This window comes from Acipenser ruthenus, chromosome 47 (genome assembly GCF_902713425.1).
Source record: "Acipenser ruthenus chromosome 47, fAciRut3.2 maternal haplotype, whole genome shotgun sequence".
NCBI lineage: Eukaryota > Metazoa > Chordata > Actinopteri > Acipenseriformes > Acipenseridae > Acipenser > Acipenser ruthenus.
This window is the reverse complement of record NC_081235.1, coordinates 5,616,184-5,638,695: the sequence shown is the minus strand read 5'-3', so window position 1 is coordinate 5,638,695 and position 22,512 is coordinate 5,616,184. Positions and strand designations below refer to the sequence as shown.

General features: G+C 43.6%; 4 protein-coding genes across 7 annotated transcripts in view; 3 read left to right on the top strand and 1 right to left on the bottom strand.

Annotated features, from left to right (window-relative positions):
- The window catches only part of LOC117966345 (transcriptional repressor p66-alpha-like), a 36,346-nt gene extending 27,276 nt beyond the window's left edge, over positions 1 to 9,070 (top strand). For 3 of the 4 annotated variants that reach the window (XM_059013822.1, XM_059013824.1, XM_059013823.1), the window contains 5 exons: positions 50 to 253; positions 840 to 1,098; positions 1,586 to 1,983; positions 3,411 to 3,615; positions 4,847 to 9,070. In XM_059013822.1, the coding sequence (XP_058869805.1) occupies positions 50 to 253; positions 840 to 1,098; positions 1,586 to 1,983; positions 3,411 to 3,615; positions 4,847 to 4,995 (1,215 nt within the window). In that variant the 3' untranslated portion in view covers positions 4,996 to 9,070. The remainder of the gene's footprint in view (positions 1 to 49; positions 254 to 839; positions 1,099 to 1,585; positions 1,984 to 3,410; positions 3,616 to 4,846) is intronic. The other variant, XM_059013825.1, reaches the window with a different exon arrangement.
- Positions 9,071 to 11,401: 2,331 nt separating this feature from the next.
- Positions 11,402 to 12,266, bottom strand: LOC131721016 (testis-specific serine/threonine-protein kinase 6-like). Its single transcript, XM_059013826.1, has one exon. It carries the CDS (start codon positions 12,264 to 12,266, stop codon positions 11,457 to 11,459), a length of 810 nt encoding a protein of 269 aa, XP_058869809.1. The 3' UTR covers positions 11,402 to 11,456.
- A 1,440-nt stretch (positions 12,267 to 13,706) lies between these two features.
- LOC117966350 (NADH dehydrogenase [ubiquinone] 1 alpha subcomplex subunit 13-like) lies at positions 13,707 to 18,971 on the top strand. Its single transcript, XM_034912263.2, has 5 exons — positions 13,707 to 13,856; positions 15,286 to 15,364; positions 16,053 to 16,124; positions 17,917 to 17,986; positions 18,712 to 18,971. The coding sequence occupies exons 1-5, from the start codon at positions 13,763 to 13,765 to the stop codon at positions 18,829 to 18,831; spliced, it is 435 nt and encodes a 144-aa protein (XP_034768154.2). The 5' UTR covers positions 13,707 to 13,762; the 3' UTR covers positions 18,832 to 18,971.
- A 1,316-nt stretch (positions 18,972 to 20,287) lies between these two features.
- LOC131721028 (yjeF N-terminal domain-containing 3-like) overlaps positions 20,288 to 22,512 on the top strand; it is a 30,014-nt gene continuing 27,789 nt past the window's right edge. The window contains exon 1 of the mRNA XM_059013922.1: positions 20,288 to 20,473. Coding sequence (XP_058869905.1) covers positions 20,415 to 20,473 — 59 coding nt within the window. The 5' untranslated portion in view covers positions 20,288 to 20,414. The remainder of the gene's footprint in view (positions 20,474 to 22,512) is intronic.

Genomic DNA, 22,512 nt, shown 5'->3' with positions numbered 1-22,512 from the left:
CTCTCTCTGCACTGACCATCCACATCAGCCCGTGTCTGTGTCTTCTCAGCAAATACACAGCCGCCAGCAGCAGCAGCAACAACAACAGCAGCAACAGCAGCAGCAGCACTCTGGCTCGGGCCCCCCTCCCCTGCTCATGGCGCCCAGGGCCTCCGTCCCCAACGTGCAGATCCAGGGCCAGAGAATCATCCAGCAGGGGCTGATCCGCGTGGCCAACGTGCCCAACACCAGCCTGCTGGTCAACATCCCCCAGGTACACAGCCACAGCACTGCCCATGCCCAAGTCAGTTAGACATGCGTTTAAGCTGGGGCCGCGTTCAGTACACTTTGCACAGCTTGGATCCCAGCATGCTTTTAACATTGCAAGAACCCAAGTCAAGGAGGAGGAGGCTTGACTTATTTTTTTTTTCCTTTTAATAGTCTGTTATACATTTAGCTAAGATTTTGCGATGTGCTGTTTTTAAAGGATGAGGAAGGGGGTTAAGTGCCATGAAATGATGCTGGGCATCGGACAATTGCTTCAATCCAGCTCCTTCTCTTGTAGGAGACAACAGTGGTACGGCTTTATTTTAAAAAGCAAACGTGCACAAAGCAGACAGTTTTTTTTTGGGGGGGGGGGGGGACTAGAAGAAAGTCGAATTTTAAAGGGAGTTTAAATTATTGTGATTTATCATTTTATAATTGATGTTCATGATGAAGTTAGTCCTCCAAATAAAAGAAAAGAAAGTAATAATTTAATGGGAGTTGAAATGTGATTTAAGATAATTGCAATTAATTATCCTGCTGCTGATGATGATGATAAAGTGAAGGGAGTCCTCCTCCGCCTCTCCCCTCCCCAGGCCTCCCCGACCAACATGAAGAGCTCCTCGGCGCAGGGCGGAATCGCCGGGGTCAACGCCAACGACTCCCCCGCCAGCCGGCAGGCCGCGGCCAAGCTGGCGCTGCGCAAGCAGCTGGAGAAGACCCTGCTGGAGATCCCTCCACCCAAGCCCCCCGCCCCCGAGCTCAACTTCCTGCCCAGCGCCGCCAACAACGAGTTCATCTACCTGGTGGGGCTCGAGGAGGTGGTGCAGAACCTGCTGGAGACACAGGGCAAAGGTGACCACGCCTCTCCTCTCCTCTCCCCCCGTCCCTCTCCTCTCCTCTCCCCCCGTCCCTCTCCTCTCCTCTCTCCCCGTCCCTCTCCTCTCCTACCAGGGTCTTCATAGCTTTATAGCATCTATATAGCTTTGTAGCAAAGTAACTTATGTTAAAAAAGACTGAGTTACTATAACTAAATGATTTGCAGTGTCTCTTCATATGCCCTGTTCAGAAGCCTGTGGTGTCGACAGGGTTGAATACCAATGCAAATTATTCAGTCAGCCTTTTATTCCTGTATGGGAGCAGTCACAAAAACAATGCTGTTCTCCAAAATTATTTAACCTGAACCTCAAAAATCAAAGACGTTCGAGACTAAAGTGTGGTTTCACAGTCCCTGATCTCAGAACGATCTGTTAAGTTTTTTTTAAAGAAGTATACAACTTGCATGCAAACAGACGGTTGCTTATACTAACGCGTGTGTGTGTGTGTGCGCGTGTCTCTGCAGGTAAGGCAGCGGTGGCGTCGGTGGCTCCAGCTCCCAAGGACCCCTTCACCTGCGCTCAGTGCAGGACGGACTTCACATGCCGATGGAGGCAGGAGAAGAGCGGCCCCGTCATGTGCGATCAGTGCATGGCGTCCAATCAGAAGAAAGCCCTGAAGGCCGAGCACACCAACCGGCTGAAGGCCGCCTTTGTGAAGGCGCTGGCCCAGGAGCAGGAGATCGAGCAGCGGATACTGCAGCAGCAAGCGGCCGCGCCCCTGCCTGCCTCCTCCAACGCCGGCTCCAAGTCCTCGGAGCACCACAGCCTGGTCTCGCAGGTGCAGCACCACGTCAAAGTGCGGACCCCCAGCCTGCCCCCCAACAGGGGCGTGATCGGACGCCACCACGCCACAATCAAACAGGTAGGGAACCCCCGAGAGAGGGTTATTTTTGAATGGAGGGGTCTGGTGGGTGAGGTTATGGGTAAGGCTGCAATTATGTGCTTTAAATAGGTTAAAGGTTTATTCCTTCTGTGTAAACGCCCTTTTTAAATTCTCATGCACAATTTCAGTGAAAAGGTTTTAGGATCACTACAATACAATTTGAAATTGATGTCAATGTATATTATTCAATTGCAGGGGTTTACAAGGTAAATACAAATTCCTCTGAAAATGTAAAATACTGTTGTGTGTGTGGGGGGGATTTTTATTTTAAAACTTTACAGCCTTTGGGAGATATGACGGGAATATAATTTCCATTCTTGTTCATATCGCATAGATTCTGATTTTTGCTTTTTATGTTCGAACTACAAAATTCACACCGGATGTGAAGCTTTGTCATCACTGTGGGAAGGAAAAGAAACGTCATTTTTAGGCATCAGTTTCTTAATTTAAATTGAGGCATCTGAAAGGGCTGTATTTGCAGATTGTGTGGTTCTCAAAAGTTAACAAACAAGTTGTCATAACACTATAGTTAGAAAACATTTAAATAGCAGGCAGAGGAGGCCAGTTAAAAAATGCTCCAAAAAATTACAAAGTCGCCTGTCTTCATACAATGGCAGTGAATGTGCATGTTGAAAGCAGGACTGGCTGCGTTTCCTGTTCCTCTCTGTGTGTTGCAGGTGAGCTGGGGACCCCGGTTGCTCTCCTCCGTTGCACACTGTGTGTGTTTCAGATAGCACTGTGTTTGCAGAACCCTTCCCTCCAGCTCAGTGTTTGTTCTGAGCTCAGCGCCTGCAAAGAAGCCGTGTGCATTCTGGCTCTGTGTCTAAAGCTGATCCCTCGGCAGCATGTTGCACAGCCACGCTGCTAGCAACCAGCTGTGCTGGAAGGGCAATTCAGATAACAGACGGCTTGTTTGTGAACTGCTTGATCAGAATCAGAACCCCGCTTTTACTCCATGCAGCCAGTTATTTGACTTGTGGGGATAGTGAACAGTTAATTCCACCTAAAAACAATGCAGGTGGAAGATGGTGTTCAGCAGTGTCCCTGCCTGGCAATACACTAGCTGTGCACTAGAGGATGCTGGCGTGTACTAATATATAAAGACACTGACTTTGAGCTAGCCTATCATACATATGTCTATAGCAGGCAACTAGAGCTCAAGATCGAGTTTTGAAGCTACATCCTGTATGAAGAGTTTTAATGGATGGGATTGCTATTTATTTGGCACAGACCTTTATCCAAGGCGACTCACAGGTGTTGCAGGGCAGTACAGGGTTAAATTCATATTTAAGTACAGTGTAGTTTACAGTAAGTGCAATAATATTAATAGAGTTCAATATGACACCGGGTGCAACCCAGCAGCAGTTCCTCAATCCACAGTTGTTTTTGTTTTGTTCCCGGTGCAGAGCCCTGGTCAGCTGGCGCGGGGTCCCCATTCGACTGGCGCTCGCGGGGTGCTCCACACGTTCTCTCAGTCCTCGCAGCTCCAGAGCGCAGCGCTGGTCACCAGGCCAGGTAAGCATGCCGTGCGTCACGGGAGCAAAGTCAGCACCTCCACCACCACCACCACCGCAGCCAACACCTGGAAGAAGCAGAGCCCCGTGAGCACAGGTAGATCCACCCACCGTCGCCTCCCCCCTCCTACCTCCCTCCCTCCTCCGGTACAGAGCGGCTCAGGGTTAGCTGCCCAGCAAGAACGGTTTAACACCATCTCTGGCATGGAACGAATAGATAGATAGATAGATGTGTATCTCTGTCTATCTAGAACTCCCAAAAGTGCGATACCTCAAGAACTTGTAAAAGTTGGGGTGGGTGGGAGTATTGAACATAGATACAATTGGTTAACATTAATATATAATATATAATATAATATATAATATATATAAATAAGTTTTAACAGGCTACTGTTGCATTTAGTTGTAGATATGGCAGCCTGGTGCACATCTAAATTGTAAGAGTTTTTTGTGTTGATGGTAAAGGATAATGTAGAAGTTTAAATAGATGGATAATACTGGACCGCCCTGTACAGAATCTGTCTGCTTGGCAGATGCAGCTGCTCTGGGACCTCACTGCCTCCTCTCTCCCAGCCCTGGGTGACCTACAAAACCAGGGCTGGGGGGAGAAGACCCCCCTCCACCCCCTTTCCTTCTCTTCTGGTGCTTTGGGTAAAACGGTAGACACAGAAACGTGCACACGCTGTGCTGCAGGTTCCCCTTCTTCTGGGACCCCTCCTCTCCACCCCTCTCCTCTCCTCTCCTCTCTTTTTGTGGTGGTGGGCTGAGGTGAACTGAACTTTCCTCTTGGCTGCAGTGCCCTCCCTTGAAATCTGGGTGATTTTTCATTTTATTATTATTATTATTATGATGATGATGATTATGTATTGTGTTAAAGCAGCTCTTCATAAGACAGGCCACGGGAAATCAGTATTTTGATAGAGACTTAACTGATTGCACTAGCTCTTCAGTTTTCTGGGCTTCTGTCTAAGTTAGTAGGATATGATTTGTTTATATATATATATATATATATATATATATATATATATATATATATATATATATATATATAATTTAACGAAAAACTGACATTGAAAAACTTGACATTTCGAAATCTAACATGAAATACTGTACTGCTATTATGGCTTCCATTAGACTTTTGCGATATCATTTTGTAGTTTCTTTGATTACATCACTTTAAAAGATCTAAATTATGTTCATCTAGTGTTTTTTTGTTTGGTTTTTTTGGTTGTTTGACAAACCTTACTTGTTACTTTCTAATGATTTCAATCCTGGCCTCTCTGATTGATAGCGGCGTGGTCCTCACTGTGCTTGTGTTGGCGTTGCAGGTGTCACCATGGCGTACGTCAACCCCAGCCTCACCGTGCACAAGTCCTCCTCCTCCTCCTCCTCGTCCTCCGTGGATCGCCAGCGGGAGTACCTGCTGGACATGATCCCCTCCCGCTCCATCTCCCAGACAGCAAACACATGGAAATAATCGGAGCAATAATAATAATAGGAATACAAAGAAGAATAATAATAATAATAATAATTAATAATGATAAATCCTGTTCATCATTGTCATCATCGCCAGGAAATAACCAACGAGCCTTCATCTCGGTCAACGCCACAGCACCAGTCACGCAGCAGAGCCCCACTCCCTGTTTTAGTTTTTCCAGAACCAGTTGCTCAATCTTGCAAACCAATGGGAACCTGCCGCCACACTTTCTTTCTGCCTGGGACTTTAAAAAAAGAAATAAAGGGAAGGGAGAGGGTAGACAACGGACCTAAAACCTGCTTCATTTTTTTTTTTTCCCCCTCTTCACAATCTGTTTCTGAAGAAGACCATCATGTGACGAATGCCCCCTCCCTTTGTTCCTGAAGCCTTGCGAATGGACTTGCTTTGACGGACTGCTCCCAGCAGCTGCACAGCTGCAGGAACTTGTAATTCCACACGGAAATGGCTCTTAAACAACACTGGGGACGCAGCCTGAATGCACTGCTCCTAAGACTTGAGGGAGACAGGATGTTAAACTGCAGATGGATGGGCTGAATCTTTTTTACACTGTGTACCCCCCCCCCCCCCCACACACACACACACACACGCACACACACCTCCCCACGCTCCACAGACACACATGCCTCTCCTGCCCCCCTCCCACCCTAACTGCTGTATTGATTTTAGACGACTGCATCTGAGCAGTGATAACTTCTGTAAAGAAACACAAGCACAACAGCTCTCAACTCTCACAGCTCAAAGTAACTGCTGTTGTAAATTGAATCGTTTTATTGCCGTGGTATACGCAGGACCAGGCCCTGGTTAACTGCTCCGCTGTTCTGAGTGCAGTCGACTTCTCCTTCACTGCCCCAGCAGTCTGCTGTTTTTGATTGGAGCTGTTTTTTTTTTTCCTAGATCTCTTGTTTTTGGAGGTCTGCGGTGTTGAGAGTTAACGTCTGAATGCTGTCTCTTCACGCAGGGTTGCTTATTGTTTTAGAGGTTGAGAATGCCTTTTTTTCTTGTCGTTTAAAGCTAGATGCAAGCAAAGCCGTCATTTAGGGGAAACGAGGTCAGGGAGAGGGACGTAAAACACAGAGGCGTGGCTGAGACCGCAGGTCACCTTGGACTGCTACTCCTTTCTGCTAGTGTTCGGAAAAAGTCAAACTTGAGACAAACCGCACATGCTCAGCAGTTAGGGTGTCGGCAAGAGTCTGTGTATCTGCAGACGCGGGGGTCCTCGTGAATCTCCTTGCACATCGTTGGGTTATTAATAATGCAGGAAAAGGGCGTGCTTCTATGCCTGTTGACTTTTTATTTTCCCCTCCTCTCTTTTATGGTGTCTATCGTTAGCTCATTATCTGGTTGGCAGTTGCAGATGGTTCATCTATATATATTTTTTCCCATTAGGCAGCTGATGTCTGCCTCCTCATATTTTTGAGCCCTGGCTTGAGTCTACCAATCCAATTGGTCAGTTATGCATTAGGAAATTCTGGCAAAAATCTTGAAATTTTGGTTTTTACACTGCGGGACGGGGGACGGACCAGGATTATTCTATTTGCAGATGAAATCCCGAATTGGCCCTCGCTCCTTGTTTCAACTTTCCCTTGCAAAAAAAAAAAAACATCTTATCTGACTTCTCTTTCCATTGTTGCTGCTGCTGTTGTAGAAACAGACTGCTGATAAGATTATAATGGAAAGTTTTTTGTATTACAATTAATATCCTTGGTCATTTCGTTATTTCAACCCCACTACTGAGGACGGAAGATTGGGACTCGGGAGGGGCTAATGAGTCTGGTTCATTAGCAACCAATCATGGCCAGCTTACAGGTCATTTCATTTTGATTCTGCTTTTTGCTGCCTGACAGTTTTACACCATTCCGTTTCCTTGGCAACAGGCTCTTCATTATTGTGTGAGGGAGGGGTCTGCTTTACAAGTTTGGTTATTTGATCCATACGTCGCTCTATCAAGTAATCATAATAAAACTCATTTTAACCCCTTTACACTTTTATTTTGTGTGTGTGTGTGAATAAAAACAGTGTTTAGCTTAAAAACGACTTTTTCTTTTTTTTAAAAATAATATACAGCTGTGTAGAAATATTTTTTTATAAATATAGAAAACATCTTTGCATTGGAACTATAGAAATATGTAAGTAAATATTCTATTTCCAGAACTCTGGTCCTGGGCGAGTTTGAAGACATTCACCTCAAATGGACCATATGTGGACTCCATGTGTTTCTGATTAGATAACAATATAAATATATACACTTTATATAACAATAATGTTTAATGGTATAATAATGTATTTGAGTGAAACCTGACTTGAAATAGAGAAGTTCATATAATTGGGGAAACTGGGGTTGGGTTTTGGGGGGGGGGGGGGTATATATTTTAAGAGAAAATGAAAGAAATCTGCTCAATGTATTCTGCAGAGAAAGCTTCTGTTTGATCAAAGCCACTGAACCAGTGTTTTTTGTCATGCTTGAAAAGGACAGATTTGCTGCAATCTCATTCTCAAATTATAAATGATATCCTAACGGTTTATTTCATGTGGGTGTTTTTGTGCTCACCTTTATTTTCCATTCAGCCTGGTTTTGAATTCATCTGTCTTAATCTGTTTCTGTAAGTGCAGTTACAGGCGGCTTACTTTATTTCAAAGGCAGCCAGCACATTTCAAATGAATGTGTGCGGATACAGAACCAAACAGCAAAAGGATTTTGCTGCAGGAGCGAATCTTTCTAAACCTCCTGCCTTGCCCGCGACGCTCCGAGGCGGACTTGAAACAGTGTATTTATTATGAACTATTTCTCAACAGACATGAAGATGATCAGAATCCCGATTTTAAACTGATGGGAAAAAAAAACACACACCTGGAGAAATATGAACCAGAGAACAGCAGCTGGAAAGAAACTTGATCCCTGACTGCATGTGCTTAAATTCAACACAGATGGGTCGTCAATTTGAATGATTTAAAAAAAAACATCAGATCTTAATACCGCCATCCTAAAAATGTAACCCTGCTCTATTGTGGATCTATTTCCATTTTAAGTATTTTTTTATTTTTATTGCGTTGTTAATGGGTTAATTAATTACCCCTGAGCCGAAACGCTGTCATGGTTACGGGAGCAGTAAAGTCTGTTGCTGTTTTATACCCACGAGTGTTCAATTTAAGGAAATCCCAAAATAAAACGCGTCTCCCAATTGTAAACACTGTTCTTAATCAGAGCCTTAACACGTTTGAATTTGGATTTGTCTCCTTAGCCCTGTAGTAGCATTAAGACTCTCCACAGAGGGCTGTACCAGAGCTTGTGGGTTGATTTGAACGCCTGTCCTACCAGACAGGTCTGTAATCTTCTAGAAGCGACGTTTAAAATAGAAAGGCTCCACTAAGGCAATGCGTAAAAGCAAAGTTAGGAAAGACTTGTGCTGGAACAGCTTTTAATTTGCACAGCAGTTGCAACCAAACCATGGGGCTTTCACTCATTTTGACAATTTTGCTAAATCCATTTGTTAAGTTCAGCTAGTGATGTATCTATGAAGGCTTGTGAACTGTTCTGTTTTGCATGGGTTCTGAATATCATTACCGATCAATTCAACTGTTTTAAGGTCTAGTGCTGCGATACCAGTACTGGGGTTCCGAATAGAACCATTAGGGTTTGACAATTAGAAGCTTCACATTTGGAACCCTTGATTGGGTTCCAAATAAAACCTGTATAGTTCTATATAGAACAACTGCAAGAACCTTATGTTCTAAGCGTGTACAGATAGATGGATTGTATTTTTAAAAAATCGAGTGATTTTTGTAGATTTAATTGATTTTTATTTATTTGATTTTGTTTTTTTAATTCTCCTAAAATATGTTTGGGGTTTTACTTTGTGGACCGCAGTGCCCAACCAAAGGATTGTGAACTCCCCTGGCTTAAACTGTCCCAAAAACACACCAGATTACCCTCCCGATGTGCAGTTAACAGAAACACGTTTTTGACCAGACTTGCTTCTTTTTATCTTTTCTAAGGAGAGTCGCTTTTTTATATTATTGTTTAGATATTTCAATGCAAAAAAAAAAAAAAAAAGAACTGCTCTAGTGTGATTGTCTGCGTTTATGCAGAGTTAATATGTTGTATATTGTATTAAGTGAGGGATAAAGCTTGCATTATTTTGTACTTTTAAATCTTTACTAATAATAACCATTCCCACTACTACCCTGGTTGAAAAGTCAGATGTAATCCATAACTGTATACTGTACTGTGAGGGGGGTAGCATTTGAATTTGACAATAAATAAGTGAATGATTAAGGGTGTCTCTTTATTACAGCTTCTGCTTGCTAGTTACATCTCCAGTACTGCTGCTGACAGGACCCTGTTATCGACGCTGACTTGTATTGTTTTCAAAGTTCCAGTCCTCATACAGCGGATTTTACACCCTGTCTCAGTGTGGACATAATTACAGCAACACATTTGCTCATGTAACATATTCTGCATATAAACCGAATTGAGGAGTTATGCTAATTTTGCGTCATGCACATTTTGCAGGTTTTTAATAAATGCGAAATTAGTGAATATTTCGTGTTTTACAGGGTCTTTACAGCTGGAGAAATAGGTGAAAAAGCCTCCAATTAAAGGTTATGTCCTGTTCACCCTGGGACGGTGGACCGCATCTTGTTTGTGTCTTTTTGTCCTAAATATTAAGGAGCGAAATCTAATCCATATGGTTTGTGAAACTGGTCTTCAGCACGAATGGTTCCTCAAAATACCGCTTGGGTTGTAAGAAATGCAAAAATCAATAGTGCTGTCCATTTTGGCTACTGACCAGCTGAACATCTTTGATTCCAGATACAGTTCAAAACAGTGTCGACCGCCTCCTCCCCGGAGCGCCCGACAGCCAGCTGCTGTCGAGTGGTTTGTCCTTCTCGGTTTTTTTAACGTATGGTCCACCGGAGGCCCCGGGGCTGGTATCTCCGACCTCGCCGTGAGTCTCCTCTGCTTGCTTGGCTACGGCGCTGCTGTAGTGGGCAAGTCTGGAGAGATAATTCCCGAACTCCCGGTCGTGCTGGAGCTGGGATGACAGCTTCTCCGCTTCTATGGTCTTCATACTCAGCTCGCAAAAGGCTCTTTCCCGCCGGTTAGCGTAGTGTGCGTGCTTCTGGTTTAGGCTCAGTCTCCGACCCGTGCTGGTGAGGTGAGACATCCTGTCCCGAATGATCTTCCCTATTTAAAATGCTGATTTGCTGGGTGAACAGCCAACAGTATCACCGCTGCGAAGCCTCAGTCCCGTCTCCTACTAGATTATATGGAGTGTTTTCTCCTAATGCACGAGTCCACACAGCCTCTCTTCTGACCTGCTTAAGTCTGAGCGTGCATCCAGCTGAATGTTACAACATCACCTCGACGTTTCGTTTAACGCGGAGGAGGTTTTTATCGCGTTTTCGATTGAGCTTATCGTTTCTTACTGCCTGTGTGATGATGATAATAATACTCTGTCATTCGGTGACAGGTTCGGTTAACAGGGAGTGTTGCTGGTGATTTAGGACTTAGGAAAGCTACCTGCCTTGTGATCTTATCTCGTACCAGTGCTTTAGATAGTTCTGCAAACACCATCGCATGTCACAAGATTAGACGTGTGTGTTTGTTTGCTTGTTAGATTCGCTTTCCTCAGTGATATAATCGTGACACTAACCAAATTCCAGCTCCATTCACTGTGGGCTGGCTGTGCTAGAATGCTAACTGCGCAGTCTGGTTTTATTCTGCACTCCTTGCCCAGATATTACAAGGCAAATGTGACCTATTTGTATTGCAGTTACTTACACAGTTATGTATGTATATGTGTATGTGCGTGTGTGTGTCTTAAGTCTATCTGGCTGTTTCTACAATGCTGTCTCAAGAAGGCGGAAGCCGAAACATTGTAGCTGATTATTAAAACAGTAGGTTTTCAGTTTCAGTTGATTTTCTTTTCCTCTAAGTATTGCTAGTGATTGATGTGAATCCTGACTCTCCTTCGATAGAGAGCTGCTTGGTGTTTATTCTCTGTACTCTCTCTCTCTCTCTCTCTCTCTCTCTCTCTCTCTCTCTCTCTCTCTCTCTCTCTCTCTCTCTCTGGATGGATGGATGGATGGATGGATGGATGGATGGATGTGTTAAGGTGCTTTGATCTGAGGTCAGGAGTTGTTCATCTATTCTAGTCTTTACGTCAGCAGAAGGCTGTAATGAGTACCCAGCACTGTGTCCCAGTAAATAGCATGCCCATTACAGCAAATACATTATTGCCGCAGACTTGTTAAAACTGTTAAGATAAACTGGAACATGACAGGGTTCCGAATTCAACTCCCTATATCATTCCATGTTAACAATAAAAATAAATCAAAGTCTTACAAAATAACATTTTTAAAAAAGTTGAACGCTTGTACAGTACAGCCAGGTACCTGCCCTCTTTAATCAACAGCACCACACTACACGTTCCTATCGCCTACGTAGTTGTCAGCCACTCATTATCAGCGACCTGCTTGATGGACGGCCGGACCGAAGGGCTGAACTGCAGCAGAAGACCAATAAGCGCTTTGCATTTGTCCTCCACCTGCACGCCTTCGGGGTAGACCACGCCCTTCTTCTGGAAGCGCGGCAGCTTGCTGACGTTGGAATCGTCGAAGGGCATGCAGCCGGTCGTCATGACGTACAGAATCACCCCGAGGCTCCACACGTCGTACTTTTTGGGGTCGTAAGGGACCCCGAGGAGAACTTCGGGGGGCGCGTAGGCAGCGGAGCCGCAGTAGGTGCTGCTGACCTCCGGGTAGCCGTGCGCTTTCCTCCCGAAGCCGAAGTCTGTGATTTTGACCTGGTTGCCCTCAGTCAGAAGCACGTTTTCACACTTGAGGTCCCGGTGGACTATGTTGTTCTCATGCAGGTAGCTCACCGCGCTCACGATCTGAATGAACATGTCTTTAGCTTGCGGGCCTGGGATGTGGTTTAGCTGTTGCACCCTCTGCAGCAGGTCCGTCGCGGCCACCTCCATGACGATATACAGCTTCCCGTTGCAGACCTCGATGAATTCGTAGACCTGCACGATGTGCGGGTGCCTGAGCCCCTTTAAAATAGCGAGCTCCCGGGGCAAGAATTTAGTAACGAAGTCCGGAGGGGCTCTTCTCCGGTCCACGATTTTTATTGCTACGTTCTCCCGGTATTTCTTGGACTTGGCCAGCTTGACTTTCGAGTAACTGCCTTCCCCGATAGTTCCTCCGAGCTTATACCCCAGCTCCGACAATAACCTGTCTCCAGACATCATTTAGGACTTTACCTTTTTAAGGCATGGCCGCAATAATTAAAAGGGTAGTCTTTATCTTTTTTTATTTTTGCCGTGACGTTCCCAGACCAGGCCGCCCTGAAATGATATCAAACTGTAATGAGTTTTTGCTTATGAAGTTGAAGTCCGCGTCACTGACGGTTTTTTTTTTTTTCACTTATGCACACACCCTTGTACACGTATACTGTACAATATATATATATATATATATATATATATATATATATATATATATATATATATATATATATATATATATAATATTGTAACATGCACCGCCTGTTTATCCACGTATATAGTATGTTACGTTAGTACCTTTTTGTTTTAGCCCACCGATGCTCAGTCTAGGCTTCGTTGCGCCACGGAAACGTACCTTAGGCATTAAACATTAGGAACAGTCTGTTAGACACATGCACGTCAGCAACACATTGCTTTGCATTTCAAAAACTGGTAACATGCGCTCCTACTCCTGCATGGGACGTGGGCCGTGTTTCCTACATACTGTACTAAGGAAACGGGGAAATAATTATCTCCTGTAATGAGACAGTCGACTATATAAATAGGTTTCAGTTCAGTCCAAAATATTAAGGACATAATCGTTTGTCCTTGGATTTCCTACTCAAAAGTTATTAATGTATCTGCCGTACTGGTTTATTTAAAATTAATTCGCTTCTTGTTGTATATTTCGCGGTTGGTTTATTTATGACGTACTGTGAAGTATAAATACATTTGCTGAGAGGGGGTGACGCAATGCAAACACAGTACTAAAAAAACATTTGACCATCACTGGCGTGTGCAGACTTGTTAAACAGGGAGGCCCAAATATACAGAGCAAATACAAACATGATATCCTTTTCCATTATACTAAACTCACCCTAAACATTGCAGAGCTAGCTTCCTTGTGCATACGTGGGATCTATCGCATTATTGTTTTTTAAACAGCTGTAAGATATAAATCAAAAGTTGATACTGGATTTTGCTGTTTTTTTTGTAAGTATTTGAGCGCCACCTGTTGGGTAATTAGAGCACACGGGTGTGGTGGTGGGGGGTGACAGTGACGTCAGTGTGTGCGCTGAGTGACAGCCTCGTACACACAGCCTATGAAACTGATGACTTTTTTTTTTTGTAGAATCATTTTTATACATTTTTCATAAGAAAATATGAATAATAATAATAGTAATGCGAACACGTTGCTGCTTAGAGAACCCACACATACCACAGACAATACATATTCAAAGCAATGCATGGTTACAGTAAAGACACAAATAACATGAATTCAAATATTGAACATGTACATCTTTCCATGGAGTTTAAAAAGAGACCTGCGCAAGGTGTCAGGGGTAATGCGTGCACCCCGTTTTGCCTCTCTAAAAATGGCGCCGCGTAGGTGACAATCGCTCACGTCGGCTCCTATTACGTCACTAGCGCTTTTTGGTAACGTCACCCGTGTTCGCTTGTTTGGAGGGGTAGCCAAGATGGCGGCGTCCAAGGTGAAGCAGGACATGCCTCCTCCGGGGGGATACGGACCAATAGATTACAAACGAAACCTCCCGAAACGCGGGCTCTCTGGTCAGTATGCACGCAGTCCCGGGGTTGACACGCGAGGGTTTCATTTAAAAAAGGCGAGTTCTTTGTTTATTTGCAAAGAAGAAGTCGTGGCCTTCAAAGCGACCCGGCTTTGCTGCCGCTTGCTCAGTGCCTCCTCGAAATGTTTATTTAGGATGAATACACACAGATAAGGTGGACACAGGCTGTCCCGCACGACATAACTCTGTTTCATTAGTCGTGATGCTGTGGTTCTGTTTTTTGCAAGGGAAGTCGGTACACAAATACTGTGTTTACCAATTTGGTTAGACACGGTTCCTGTCCTGTCCTGTTACGTTGTTCTGTCGTACCTGACTTCTCAATATTATTGTGTAAATGCACTGCCTTATAAACTGTACGTACTGCAGTGCACTGGAAATGTGTTGTTAATACGGGTAACGCCTGGGAATGTAAGCAGGTAGTGTAGCTGCTCTATTAACTCTGTGACACCGAATCTTCAGTAAATCAAAATGGAAACACTCAATTATTTAATAATACTTTATTGTTTGAGTAAACGTTGCAGATAGTGCGTTAGCTTTTTAGTGTAGAATTTACTGTTTTGCTGCACCTGCGTCTTTTAAGTCAGTGGGCTGTGTCTGTCTGCCTTTGACCTATACCACCCTGTGCCTTTATCATTACCAGTGCAGTTCAGGATTTCGAATGGTCTTGAGAGTCCTCCGCAGCAGTGATCTTTTACAATACTGTTTCAAATCATTCAAAACCATTAAATACAACTAATAAAATAAACTTCTAACAATGAGACATTGAGAAAGCCGTGTTGAAGAATGATATACGTGTATAACTGGGGCAATGAAAATTATCCCAAAAGTAGAAACCCTGGGGGATACACCTTTTAATTGCTGAATGAATCCCTCTAAATGAATCCCACTTAACAAACATTTCTACTGGATTCAGGTACTTTGATACAGCTTTCCTTACTGCTGTGCTCTCCTTTGCAATCATCACTTTACATTACAATGACACTGTATGCATGCCTTGTTCATGCTGAATTCGGTTACGAGTGAGAGAAACTTTAATAGATACTTCAACTGAGACCTCACACTTTAATACGCAATACTGTTTTTTTTGTAAATTATAAGTAGGTCTAGAAAAACAGTTTTGCAAAACTTCACTCGGCTGGAATAAAAACAAGAGGCCAGCTTGTCATTGATTGTAACAGGCAATCTTGTGGATAAAACTGTGCTGTTTTGTGACCAGAGCATAATATCCAGACTACTGTAATAAGGAGACTGTCTCAAAGTCTCTGGACTGGAGCCTCCAGTTCTGAGAAGTCCAGGTGTCTTGCCTCTTTGGGTGGAGTCTCAGTTAGAAACCTGGATGCCTCACATTCATGATGAGAGAGTCGGTTCCTGAATCGACCCTGCTATTCCTAACTCTGGTGTTTTCATTCCAGGGTTTAGTATGTTTGGAATCGGTATTGGTGTCCTGGTTTTTGGCTACTGGAGACTATTTAAATGGAACAGAGAAAGAAGGTAAGAAACTTAATAAACTAAATATTCTGTTTTTGTTGGGGGAGGATTTTGTACTTTTTTAATGCTAATAGTGAAACGCAAACCCATATAAAATACACTGTAATTAACAGTCAGATTTTACATTGAAACTAGATTGCTTTCCACATACAATCATTTATCTCATATATGTCTTATTATTATTATTTATTTCTTAGCAGACGCCCTTATCCAGGGCGACTTACAATTGTTACAAGATATCACATTATTTTTACATACAATTACATTATTTTTTAACACATTTATTTTTTACATACAATTGCCCATTTATATTGCCCAGTTGGGTTTTTACTGGAGCAATCTAGGTAAAGTACCTTGCTCAAGGGTACAGCAACAGTGTCCCCAACCGGGGATTGAACCCACGACCCTACGATCAAGAGTCCAGAGCCCTAACCACTACTCCACACTGCTGCCCTGTCTTCTACTGAATTTCCAGCCAAACCAGCTTTCAGCGTGAGATTATTTAGAAACACCACACAACTTTGTGCAGGTAGCTTACAATTCGGGCTCCCAGTAAAGCCTGGAATGGCTCAGACTGCGAAGAGTCTTTAATGACTCCCCCTGAACTAGACTTCTGTAAACTGTTCAGTTCGCCGTCACACATGTTTTGTAGGGTTTGTTTGATGAACTTTCTTTTGATTCTGTTTCCCAGGCGGCTGCAGATTGAAGACCTGGAGGCTCGGATCGGTCTCCTCCCCCTGCTGCAAGCGGAGCACGACCGCAGGTGAGCTCTCCTTCAAGGGGACGTGCCCCCATGACGGATTTAACCCTTTAAGGTACAAGGGACGTATCTTCCCCACAAATGAGTCTAACTTTGTGATGAAGTGCACGAAACAGGGTTTAAAATGCACTGAGAGGTTGGATCAGGTCATCCGAATGGTCAGTTTCCTCCTCGTGATTCTTGAGTCGCTCTCAAATGTATTTTAAGAAGAAAGCGTTTGAACAGCCGCTCAATTCCTTGTGTATGTAAGAGGTTAATAATGCATTCTTTATTTCTCAGTGGCTCCTAATTAAATTGACTTCCCTAGGTCTAGAATGAAAATGTTTGAATCCTTTTTTTTCAAGTTATTATTGTATTATGCAACTTATTACAGCTGAGTATGAAAACCTCAAAGTATTTGTTAAGATGATTTTAAATATATATATAGTTAATTTTTTATTATTATTTTTTAATTAAGGTTTTTACTGGCCAAACTAGACCTAAGATACATTCAATAACGAAACAGGACCACTTACAGTAATAATTAATAAGTAAATAACACTAGAAGCATAACCAATACAACACAGTGACATCTTTCTTCATTTTGAACCCACTTGCAGCTATTGGGGCCAGAAAATGCAAGGAAAAAAAAAAAAGTGCAGAATAAAACAAACTAAAACAGCACAAGAAAAAATGTGTAACAATTTGGCAGCCTATCGAAGTCGCCAGCCCGCACTTCCTGGGGGTTTGGTGTGCTGGGCTGTTGCGTTTGACCATAATTGGAAGTGATGGCAGCCCTAAGTGTGAGCCTGAAGGTGATGCAAGCCAGAGGCTGGTGAGAGACAGAGGGGGGGGGGGGAGCCATGCTGCGAGTGTTCTCCTGCTTCACAAGCTCCATCGAGCGCTGCAGTGACACCACGGATATTATTATTATTATTATTATTGGACTTGTTTACTAATGTAATGACCTGGCCTTTGAAGAACATTTCCCTCTTACCTCTCGTGAACTCTTGCAAGTTAAATTTTTTCTGTATATCGTTTACCGTATCCCTTCGAATTTAAGACGCAGCCCAAACTTCCCACCGTCTCTGTCGTACACACACCCTCACAACAGCACGCACGACACGACACACCACTGCATCAGACAACATGTAACTATTGAAAACAGTGAATTAGTGAAGCACCCTTTATATTGTACAGTATAGAACTTGACAATTCACCGTCGACGCGGCCTGTCCATGAATGAGCCGAGATCTTGAATTGAATTGCTGGATAGTGAGATCACAAGGAGGCTCTGTATAGTGCTGGCCCTCTTATAGTGCTTGAAAGCACCTGGGTATGAAGTCAGCGAGGATCTCTGGACCTCACACCTCGGAGCAGGATTGTGCAGAAGCACATCCTTCAGTACCAGCGGTCTGTCAAAGCAGGGCTGTAAAGATTCATCGTGAATCGCTGAGTCCTGATGCCACCTTTGCATGGTACATCGTATCATAATACGTGCTGTTTTAAAAAAAAAAAAAAAAAAAAAAAAAAATTCTAAGGAAAGATCAAATGAAAACCTGTTTTATTCTGTGCTTGTTTTTTTTTTTTTCCAGGGACCAGCCAGCCTACACCCTGCTGGGCTCCTCGGGAGCTGGTCTGATTAACTAAGAACTATGCTGCTGTTTGTCAGTGTGTGTGTGTGTCTGTCGAAATAATAATGTCTGTTCTGTTTCAAGCCTGTCCTGACTTCAAGTAGCATGTCTGTCTGTCCGTCACTCTGTGTCTATGTTCTTGTACAGTCTGTCTGACGCCTGTCTGTCTGTCTGTGTTCCAGGACATTGCGGATGCTAAGACAGAATCTTGAAGAAGAAGCCAAGATTATGAAGGATGTGCCCGGCTGGAAGGTAAGAGTGCCTCCTGGAGTCACTGCTTTGCAGTCCGGTCAGTGGAAATGGATAAACACCTGCAACTTGGATTGTTCCATAAGGGATTCAGTACTGTTTTATACACAGACAGTTTTTACACAGCATGTGGTAAGAATGCATGCATGAAGCTCCATTCTCCTCGATAGGACAGTGTTCTAACAGTCTGTGGCTGCAGCTGCACCAGCCTGAGTTCTGAACTTGTCACGCCTCTGCAGCCTGGAGTAACCAAGGCTGTTGGCTACATCCTTTTATAGATGCAGGTAACCCATATGGTGTTATATCAGCTTGGTGTTTATCTGTTTGGGAACAGCTTCAAACCTCAAAGATGCAGCAAAGCAGTTTGAGCCGTTCCAGGTTTTACTGTGAGCTCAATGCTCTGTGACATCACAGGTTTAATCAAACAAATATAGACTGCAGTTTTATTCCCTATAGTGTTGAAAAAGCATTATTGTTCACTGTCCCTTTTTTTTTTTTTAACTGAACCTACAGTCTTATCCACCTAAAAGAAAATGGCTGTTTTTTCTGTCTCGGGTACCTTTCACAGCAGGACTACACTTACCAAAATGCAGTGGGGTGTGAGTGGAAAAGCCTGCAGTCCCAAACTGTCCTAATGTACATGGAGTCATGTGGTAACCCTACGATTCTCTTCTCTCTCTCTCTCTGTCTCTTTCTCTCTCTCTCTCTCTCTCTCTCTCTCCTCGCAGGTTGGTGAGAATGTTTTCCACACAGACCGCTGGGTCACCCCTCTCAATGACGAACTGTTCAATCTCCGGCCAGCGGAGGAGCTGCTGCACAAGAAGTTTGGTTTCCAGTGGTACGTCTAGACTGCAGCTCCCCTCCTCCTCCTCTGCTGTACTGAAGGGAGGCTCTGAGGACCCGGTGACTCCTGGAGTAGAGGCTGTGTGCCCCAGGCTCAACGCCTGCTGTAAATGTTTAATATTAAATACATTTTTCTCTGTTTCAACTCTTGCTTTGAGAGGCTCTTTTGTTCTGATAAGTGTGTGTGTATTGCACTATGTAAAGTGACCCGCTCAAACTCTTGGCTTACTCGATATCTTGTCACTGCGAAGACTTGTACCGTGTTCAGTGTGGCACCAATCGGCCTTAACTGGAAAAAATACATGCAAAAAAAAAACTTTTTAGGAGGCAAAAATGTCCCACCCAGTCAACACTTGGAATTGCACTTTTCAAGTAACTTTTATTGCATCGATTTTTTTTTGTGGTTGCAGTTCCACCTGCCAGCTCATGGGGGCACTGTAGAACAGTCTTTGTTTATTTCCGCACCAATCCTGCAGTCAACAGGATAATGTCATTATTAGATTGGCTTGGCAGTGTACACATTACCTTCAGTTTTGAAAAAAAACGAAATAACATTTGAACTGTATCAAAAGGAATTGCCCTAAATATTTAGTTTTTGGTTATGCTGAGGGAGGGGAGAATAAATGCAGCATTTTATATAATCATAAAATGCTCCCTCCACCTCTCTTCTGCTCCCCTTCTCTCCCTATGTGTCTCTCGTTCTCTTTCATCTCGTTCTCTGCCCCACTTCTAACTCAGGTTGATATCGAAAAGCTGTTGTAGGGATTCATTTACAAACAGCCCCCCCGCTATCAATAAACTGTCAAAGGCATAGATACACAACCCCCACCAGTCACACCACTACAGACTGTGTGCGCAGCACAGCACTGGACCAATAGATCTCCACCTATCCAGAAGAACAGGAAAGGGGGATGGTGGGTAAACGCAGTAGCGCCTTCCTTTTCCCATTGCATTACATATCCGTGTTATTTTACCAGCTTCCCTTGATGAAATAAAAATGTGTTTAGTCTCTCTTTAACTGCAATCGGGTCTATGACATGCTCAAAAAATGTTAAAACAATAGTCAAGAAATTGCATTTGTTTTTGCCCAGCTGCAGCACATTCATGTTGTTATTATTATTGTACTCTGTCAACAGCTCTCTGTTTGACAATACCAAGCAATTCCCCACCCCTGTCGGTGTGCTTGTTCTGAACTCCGGCTATTGTAACACATTTTTCAAATGAACAGCTGTAATTTCTTTTAATTAACACTGAAGTAGAATTACCCGAGCTGGCTTGCACAGCACTGTATTAAAATGACTAGCCCCAACACACTGTCTCAGAGCAGTCCCAGACCCATTCAGTGTTCTACACTAGCAGGTTGTACACAGCTCAGCCAATCAGCTGCCTTCCCACGGTCCCCCCTGTCTCCTAATTGGCTGAGCCTGCCAGCTAGGCTTCTCTTATAAACAGAGTGCAGGGAGCAACACAGAGCTAGCATTGACAGCGTGTGAAAGAGAAAGAGGCAGAGTGAGTCAGTGAGCGTGCTACTGTTTCTGAAGCCGGCACAGATTCTATACTGCTTCACGTTTGGACCCGGGGACCCAAAATGAACCACACCACAGCAGAACAGGTACCAGAACCCACTGAGCCTCTCAAATACCTGAGGTAAGAAAGGCTGGGGGTGTGAACCTGCTAATGCATTGTCATTGATTTTGTGTTTGTTTGTTTTTTTTTGCAAGGGGCTCTTAAATCTTAAAGGGAGTTCCTGCAGTGAGGACATGTTAAACAATAATTCTTTAGAAAGTGATTGGTTTCCAGCTGAAGCACGGGCACAAATTCTGTGATACAATATTGTTTTTGATGCAACGATAAACATCAATGCTGCTTGTGCAGTTCAAGTTGGCTGTATTCTTGAGACGGTGGGTGTACATTGAACTGAACACATTGTGCTGTGCAAGACTGCACAGCATCGCAGAGCTACAGGACGAGTCTGTAGGAATTCAGGTATGCCTGTGTGTGTGTTCATCTGTAGCCTTATCGCGCTGTAGAGTGATTAACAATACAGCTTCTCATCATCTCTCGTTTTAATGTGCTGATAGTAATTAACCCCCCAGGTTCACCTTTAACTACCTTTAACTGTGTTTAATATTACATGGATGTGAGTACATGCTGTAGACTGATAGACCTGAAGATCAAGCCTTTGTTTGAACAAATTCGTTTGTGTTTTTTGTTTGTCGAGTCTTGTTTTAAAACCAGCTCAGGTGCTTGCAATTTTTTTTTTTTTTCTAGTATATGGGACAATAAATTAATATTTAGGCAAAAAAAAATTGACACAAGCCTACAGATTTTATCAGCCACTGCAAAAATAGAAAGATCTAAACTGTGGCGGGGGATCTAAATACCACCGGCATTTAGATCATTAAAATAGGACCCTGGTTGACTTTTTGAAGATTTGCACAGACAGAAATACACAGAAGAGACTTGGGCTAGTACAGGGCTAGATGTCTGAGTTTTCAAAACTTCAGCACACAAAGAGCCCTTATTTCTAGGATCTTAACAGTGGCAGCATTTAAACCAAACACTTTGTAGCTCAATTGAATACACCCCCTTGGCCAAAATAAGCTCATCTGAATCTGAGCACTGTTGTTCAGCCACGCTGCTTGATCAAAGGACAGTCCACCTCAGTCTTGTGATGTAGGCGTGGGGATAGCCAACAAGACAAGCCTGTTAGTGTTAATCACATCCAGTGCAGTCCAGTGTTGGTAGTGGCGTCTACAGGGATGGAAACAAGACTCCTGTTGCATAGCAGTTTCACCCATTCCAGGTTTTAATACGAGTTTGATTAGCCACAGTGCATAGGTAGCAAGCTCAGGTGTGTCTTATTAAACTCCTAGTTAAAGCAGGAATGGATCAAACTGCTATGGTAATGGGAGTCTTATTTCCATCCCTGCGGTTGCATGGTTCTTGGGCGTATCTGCCGGCGTGTGTGCATCTATACAGCAGTGACGGAGATCTGTGGGGTAAAATGCGCACAGTGGTCTTGCTCTCCCTCAGGGCAGCCCCAGAGGGAACCACGTTAATGATGATGATGTTATTCTTCTTCCTGGGAATAACGGACTGTCCTGGTCACTTGCCTTTGGTGCTGCCTTAAAAAAAATTAAAAAATCAATTGACGTCTTTCACCCGGGACTGAGAGAGAGGCAGGGAGGCAGTACGACTACCAGACCCCCTGGCAAGGCTGAAAATGAAGTGGAGGAGGAGGAGGAGGGGGAGATAGACTCAAAGCTACGACACAGACTGCAAAGAGCTTTACATTTACCTGGCTTGCATGCTATAGGAAACTGCACTGATCTGAAGGGTACCATCTGCTTGATTTAGCTTTTTGGCGATGGTTAAAAAATTGTTCCTGTCAATCAAGTGATCATATTTGTGCATTTACTGTAGATTGTCCTGCTTATAACTGGGAGAGCTACTTACAGTACACATCCCTGTACTGTCCTATTCCTTCAGCAGGAGAGTTGTGTGCCATACACACTGCATGTTATGTTACAGCTCTGGGCTATTTTTAGTTAAGCTAACACGTTTTTTTTTTAAGTGTAAAACACACCATTTAGTACTCAGCATTGATTTGAAGAGCATGCTTGTAGTCTGCCTGCTGGCTTTTCAGCAGAAGACAAATTACAGTGTTTGGAGAAACATAATGG